Below are 7,843 nucleotides of genomic sequence, written 5' to 3'. Positions count from 1 at the left end.
CTCGTTTATCATTTATCATTCAAATTTCAAACACTTTAAATTTTACTATATTATATTTGTGATATTGATATTTGAAATTTCAGAATTATCATTATGATTCTAGTAGCTAATTTTTGATCAAGTAGACGAGACCAAGTTCCTATTCTATTTGGCTGATAGTCAACCAACTAAAATATCAATAGTTATAACTAATAGTTTTTAGTTATCACCATGAAATTTAATGGTTTTGAAAATAAATAATTATGATTGCGCCATATGTATTGAGCTTATTTTTCTCATAGTAATGTATATGTGAGAATTGTGTAGTGTTACATCATTATTGGACGAGTAAGCACCATTTTATTTGCTTATAAATAGCTTACTCGGACATTATTTTTTAGGATTGAAAATGTGTGAGTGTGTGAAGTGTGTGGAATAGTCTAAATATGCTAGTCATTAAGATAAAAGGCTTTTAAATGTAATACACTAAACTGTGTGAAAACATGGGCTGTTAATATTCACTAGTTTTGTCCGTAAAAACAAAGGGGTTGTTTTTACCTTGAAGAACAGAGATTTTCATTGTGGTGATTGTGATATTCTCTCTATTAATAAAATTAGATATCTCCTTTGCTAGCTCGTGAATGTATGTTATCACGTTGATAATCGAACTATGTTAGATATTTTGTTCTTTGGTTTGATTTCTCTTCCTCATATATACTATCTAATATTGTTTTATAAGAATACTTAGTGTTTTTGATAAACTGCTAGTTTGATGCTTTTATTAATCTGAAAATTTAGATTTGTTAGATTAGTTAGCTACTAGTCTCAACAATATAGATTTATATAATATTAACTTTAAAATTTTTAAGTTAATAATAGATGGACCCAATCATTTAAAAACTTTTGCATTTGATGTTATTGTTATTTATCCCCAAGAGTTTTGAATGATTGGACCCAACCATCCTTAACTTTAAAAAGTTAAGGAAGTCCTGATTGAAACCTCACATTTATGTATATGTATATGTTACTTATCTATAAGCACGAGACACATGGAAGGCACTGATAAAAAAAAAATTTTAAAATAATCTAAGAGTCATATGACCAAGAAAGATGCTAGCTAGCCAGAGATTGAGTTGTTGGATAGGCAAGGCACATTAGGTGTAGTAAAATGTGATTTTCCATGGGCATTCCTACAAAATGAACGAAGTCTCTTTCCAGGATGAGCTGGGAATATTTGAATATTGTCCATCAAAATGTTTGTGCAACCCAAATTTGAACAATTCAATGTAATTGCTTGCTCATTGGTTGAAGTTCCTCTAAAGCTTCTGAATGTCACATCGCTCACCTTCAACTTAGATTCCTAAATATATATCATATCAACAAAAAAAAAATAATAATAAAAAATAAAAATCTCTAATAAATTAATAATATAGAAAAAAAAAAAATATATATATATATATATGTATATAAAATTTAATAATTAAGTTTACCCTTGAATTGCATTGCTTTCTGGGGTTACAATAATTCTGATCAATAATAATTGGGTTTCGGGATTGTGTAAGTGTGATATGCTCAAAGGAGATAGTCTTCGCATACCCCAATCCAGCTCCCTTTAAAAACAAATCAAACATTTTACATATCTATGGTTTTGGAAAGTAAAGATTATGAAGTAATTTCTTTAAAAAAAAAAAACAATAACAACAATAATAATTACTTTCCAAGTCTTGATTCTGGCACCATTTTTAGTTCCTATGAAGCTGCAACTACGAACATGCACTTCTTCAACTCTATCATTGGCACCATCAATTCCTAAACTTCCCACACTGATCGTAAAATTAATTGTTAAAACATATATATAACTGTAAGAACATAAAACTAATTCTTATATATATATATATATATTAATCATTTTATATAAGTTGACTTGATAATTTTAGTATCATAATCATTTTTTTTATTAATATAATATAGGAAGTTAGTAATGCATTTTTGAATTTTTTTATTTAGATGATTCAAAAACTAATAAAACAAAGTTACGATGATGATAAAACCATATATCAATTTTATATGAGCCACATTGTGTGTACATGTGTAATGTGTGTAAAATCCCATCCTATGTAGATGTGTATATATCATCCTCTGTAGATAGATATGTATATGTATGTGTGTGTAAAATCTCATGGTTCAACCATATATAATATGTTTGATGGTTTTTCAAAAGATGACCGTCTATTTATAATTATACTTTAAGGAATAAATCATGTTAGAAAAACAATATTTAGTAAACATAATAGATAAATAAATAAAATAAATGATTATTATTTTCAATATAATTATTATAATATACTTCCATGTAAAAGTTATTGTTAAGCTAGTATCTTATTTAAAATTTTTATTATATTGACAAACATTATTAATATCATCAATGAGATAAAACATTTTACTAAATTAATTATGAAAGTTGAATAGTTTTATCCCCTAAGATACATTCATGGTTTTGCCCAATGATTTTGAATCTGAATCTTTCTAATTTAGATAAAAAAAAAAAAGTAAAATGTTGTTAAAATCATTAATGAAAGAAAAAAAACAATTAATTTTTTTTGGTCGAAACCATTAGTTTGTAATTGAAAAATAGCACTTTAAAAAAGAAGGGATTTTGACATACCTAATTCCATGGCCTGATCCACAAATTACACGGGTGATGTTTATATAGGATGAGCCATTCTTAATAGCAATACAATCATCGCCTATATACATATATAGATAAATAATGATTGATATATCAAGAAAGATGGATAAAGAAAGGGACAATATTACATAATACATCATTCAAGTTTCAATTTGCTCCATGAACATTCTCTTTTTTTCTAGCAGTGTACCCCCTAATACACTCTGCCCCTTTTAAAACATTTTTATTAAAATTTTGTCAAATTGATATTGAAATTGCATGTTTATATTAATTAAACATGTTTTAAACATTTTTTTTTAACAAAATTGCTGAAAGAAAAAAACCAAAAACAACATACTTTTGGCATGATCTTTCATGATTTACATATATATGTAAAGAAAGTCTCTCCTATGGGAAATTCTAGATGACCTTCATCCAGAATAGTAATAAATATGATTTTTCAAAAAATCACCATCCGTTACATCTACGAATGATGATGGGTTTTTAAAAAATGTCATCTTTACCACTCTTCCGGATGAATTTCATTCGGGATTTACCCCATGTGAAAATTATGTTATATATATGTGTGTGTGTGTATATTTATATATTATCAAATTTGATCAAACATATTTTGTTTATACATATTTTATTAATATAAGAAAGCAGTTTCAATATTATCTAATCAAATTTCCTGAATTCTAGCAAAAGAAAAAAAAATTAAATAGGGAGCAAATTAACATTATGTCAAAGTTTTGGAAAGGCATTATTGCAACAAAAAAATGTTCAAGCAAGTTGAAATTTTAACAAGTTTAGGATGGTGATATGTATTTTTGCCATGAACAAACATTATAGATTGAAATTAATGATAAATAATTAAAAGAATACGTAAATGGTCATACCAGTTCCAATGGTGGTATGATATATATTGACTTGGGTTGACAAAGAAATGACAATTCCATCAGTGTTAGGACTGTAAGAAGGTGCCGTTATATGAAGATTATACATTCCCACTCCTTTACAATTATGTATCTTTATATGGTTTTTTGGGCTGTTTCGGGAACTAAATCCATTTAGCTCCAATTTGTCACACTTATAGAACTGGAGACCCTGCATTGCCTCCAACATTAATTCACTCATTCATCTATTAATACTCAAATTTATATAATATATATATATATATATTTATTTATTTAATCAGAGTAATATTATTAGATGGATATTCAATATGATGAATATATTTTTTTTGATGAACAGGTGTAATGAATATCTTTTAATTTAAAAATATTAACTTCGTTCTTAGGAAAAAAAAAACACACACACACACACACACACAAAAAAAAAAAAAAAAATCAAATTCTAGCTCCATTTTCAGTCAGCTATGGTTTTGCATTGGAATTTTTTTGTTAGTTTTTAAATTGCTTTAAATACTAAAATTTTAAAATTGTATTAATGGTCTAACATGAATTTAGTGAAATGTCATAACTTTATTTGCACAAAATGAATTTTACATGGATGCAGTAAGTCATTAATAATTTTTTAAAATTTATTCCTTAAAATCTTAAAACGATTTAAATACTAAACTGACAAATATTGTAGTACTGAGGTAGGTTGACCTGAGGTGAGCACTAGCTGTTTATATATTCTGCTGTCACATATTTCATGATCTAATTACATATAATACATCAAATATAATCAGTAAATTATATGTAACTGAAGGCCTAAACTATAGTAAAATATACACATATATAATATATACACAAACACACTTTTACTATCTCATTAAATAATGAAACTGACACTTACATTTGGTGTCCTTGAACGTTTTGGAAACCACCAAATAGGACCGTGGCCATTGAAAGTTCCAGTTCCATTGATGAGCAGACCTTTAACGTTTAAGAAACAAAGCCAGCATGTATATTTCCACCCTGCCCAACTTGAACGTTCATTGGGTGCCACTATGTTCCCGTCAACCTTAATTAATTTCCACATTATGTATAATTATTTAAATGACCAAAGAAAAATGTGTAAAGAAAAATGTGTAAACTTAATCAATTTTATTTTCAGATATAAGATTCTTTTAGCACGAGGGACCCACTATAGAATTATCAAAGTTATTGCAATTAAGTTGGCTAACATGTACACTTGTAAAGATTTATTTATTATTATGTTAGACATGCAAGAATTAATGAAACTAAATTAAACAAAAACATAATCAATGTTCTAATGGTAAATACAAATAAATGATTAAATTAATGGCAAAGGCATATGTATCTAAATATATATATATACATGCAGATTTGCTATATTAGGAGCATAATTTCATTTTATATTGAGCATTAAATGACGTGATAAATATTAAAAATACTTACTCAACTCAACTAAGATTAAATGATTCCTAGCAAAATTTCAATACAAATGTTTTTTTTTTAATAATCCAAATAAAATTACAAAAATGAAAACAAAAGGGCAACTGAAAAGTGAAATAGTATACCTGATGTGTATATACATATAATATCTTGTGAATAATTACCTGAATTCGAAGGCTTTGGGATTGGCAGGGGCCCTCTAATCTCAAAGGTTTCAATAAATATACTTTATCCATTGGGATGTAAAGGGTTGGTTTGTCTTTATCACTGCTACATAGAGATTTCCAAGCCTCTAAGAAAGCCTTTGTTTATATATGATATCATAATTAGAATACACACATACCATAGTTAGTTTTACCGATCCATATAAAATTAAGTTCCACATAATCAACAACACATAAAATATATATATATATATAATATAATAAAATAAAAAGAAGAAAAGCCCTTGAAAAATCGTAAAAGAAAGCCTTACATGGGAATCATCGCTTAGGCCATTTCCAATAGCACCAAAATCAAAGACATTAAGTCTATTTTTCTCATATCCAAATGAAACAGTAACCATTGTTCCAAAACTTAGTGTTAGCATCTGCATAGTAATAATAATAAGAATAATTAGTGAAAAGCAAACCGGCATTGTTTGAATTATTAGATATGTACCATACAAAACAACGGAAAATTAAAACAGTTTAATTTTAAAAGTACATATATAATGAAATATGCACAAGAGGTTGCAAATTTTTAATTAGGTGAAAATTTTTATTTACCATTATCAGCACGTGCAACCAAAGGAGCAACATTATTTCAAAGACAATATTTAGCTTTCAATGACTTACACGACTTCTCTACTCCTTTATCATAATATATATACATGGCCTTTAAAGGATCAGCCTCATTAATATCATTATAGCAATATTTCATGACAATGAAGATTTTCTTTTGATGACAAGATTTATTAAAAAGATAAAATCTACTACTCATTAAAGCTCCAATCTTAAACACATTTCTCGAAAAACAAAAATGCCTTTGAATTTCTTAGATGTATGAATATCTATCATTTTATAGCCTAATTAATTTGCTGTTAGGCTTACTCTTGACAAAAGGAAAGATCACTTTTATATACTTAATAATGGTTTAAAATTTTTGACCTAGATTTTAGAATTCCTCCTTTTTTTAATTTCTGGATTATATAAATTTATCTCACCTGACAAGCTAGGACAAATTTAGTACTCCTTAATCCAATGTTTTTCAAAACATGGTGCCATTTATTCATTTCAAGATTTTTATTTCACATGCATGTACAATATCTTAACAACATTTATATATATTTATGTAAAAGTTGTTTCATAACACCCCTGCCGAAGTATGTTGGAACTTTCTGTGTTGACCAAGTTTGACCAGAGTTTATCATGGTTGACCAAGTAGGCCCTATGGTTGACCCATCCAAATTTTATGATGAGATCGCGTGCAATGCATTGAGATTGGGCAGTTTTTGTTAGCAGTTGCCGTTTGTTTCATGAGTCGATTTCTCTCTCTTTGACCACCACCACTATGTTACCCACCTCAAAGCCATCCTTTCCCTAAATTTCATGGTCAGTGGCCATTGGATGCACAGGTGCTAAAGGAATTTTCCGACAATGGCAATGACTCATCATTCCCTTAGTTTTGGTGAGTTTCTGACCAAACCACCATCCTTTCCTACCAAATTTGACCACCCTAAGCTCAAATCCATGGTTCAATTTGTCCAATTCAACCTAGATCGTAGGATTTAGAAGCATCAAATTACTCAGGAATTCCCAGTTAGATCGCAGCCACTGCTGACTAGATTTCCGACAGGTAAGATCCGATTTACAATCTTTAGGTTTTAAGCTTCATTTTGGTATATAGGTTTTTAATTTTAGTTAAAGTTTATATTAGCTCCCCTGGGTAAATTGTATATAAAATATCCCAATTAAAATATTATTTTAATGGCTATTGTGTTTTGTTGATATTTTAGGCACCTGTGTAAATTGAGGAACCAATCTTGTGGAAGTAATCTGCATTTTCAAGTGAGTGGTCCATTTTCCAAGTTTATTTTCAGGTAATTAAATTTATGTAAATTGTATTGTTTAAATTCGCATAAAATTATGTGGTTCATTTTAAGTTAAAAAAATTATTATTAACTGTGTTATGTTTGTTTTATGTCTAGTTTTGTATAAATTGGAATTTGGGTATGAAAAATTAAATTATTCACATACAAATATATATATATATATATGTGTGTGTGTGTGTGTGTGTGTGTGTGTGTGTGTGTGTGTGTATAATTGTATATGTGTTTATTGTGGAAAGAAATATTTTTATCCATTATTTTAATTTTTAGGGAATTGTAAAAATTACGAGTTTTGTGAAAAATGATTTTAAAACAAAGAACCTTTCAATCTTAGTGAATTAGTGAGGATTTTAAGAGAAATTTTTATTTCAAAATAATTTATTAAATTACTTAATTTTAATTTCTAATTTATTTATTTATTTACTCAGTTACTTATTTATTTATTTTTTATTAATTATCCTTGCTGTTACAATAATAATAATAATATTAATATATTAGTACTTAGTTGGGTGTCATTCACCAGATGATTATCATCTCATTATGTTTCCTATTTTTAAATCTATCTGCTTAGGTCCAGGTGATTAGTGAACACTGACTGTCTTGGGTGAGAGCTCGTTGTTTTCCTTCGGTTGTCGTGTTTGGAGAAGAATATTCCTTCTTTTTCATCCCTGTAATATTGCTACTATTATTTCCTTTGTATTTGTGTTATTTTTGACCTTAAGCTAAAATCGTAACATGCTC

The 7,843-nt window shown here is 27.8% G+C and overlaps 1 protein-coding gene across 1 annotated transcript; it reads right to left on the bottom strand.

The window, feature by feature from the left end:
- Positions 1–1,096: 1,096 nt before the first annotated feature.
- LOC107421196 (probable polygalacturonase At3g15720) lies at positions 1,097–5,650 on the bottom strand. The gene is made up of 7 exons (XM_048475643.2): positions 5,645–5,650; positions 5,489–5,602; positions 3,547–3,754; positions 2,645–2,726; positions 1,694–1,802; positions 1,470–1,589; positions 1,097–1,339 (listed from the first exon to the last, which is right to left on the bottom strand). Exons 1-7 carry the CDS (start codon positions 5,648–5,650, stop codon positions 1,097–1,099), a joined length of 882 nt encoding a protein of 293 aa, XP_048331600.2.
- Between the last annotated feature and the right edge of the window lie 2,193 nt (positions 5,651–7,843).

The sequence above is a fragment of the Ziziphus jujuba genome, chromosome 5, assembly GCF_031755915.1.
Source record: "Ziziphus jujuba cultivar Dongzao chromosome 5, ASM3175591v1".
Taxonomy (NCBI): domain Eukaryota; kingdom Viridiplantae; phylum Streptophyta; class Magnoliopsida; order Rosales; family Rhamnaceae; genus Ziziphus; species Ziziphus jujuba.
The sequence above is the reverse complement of the archived record's forward strand: the minus strand, read 5'-3'. Positions and strand labels throughout refer to the sequence as shown.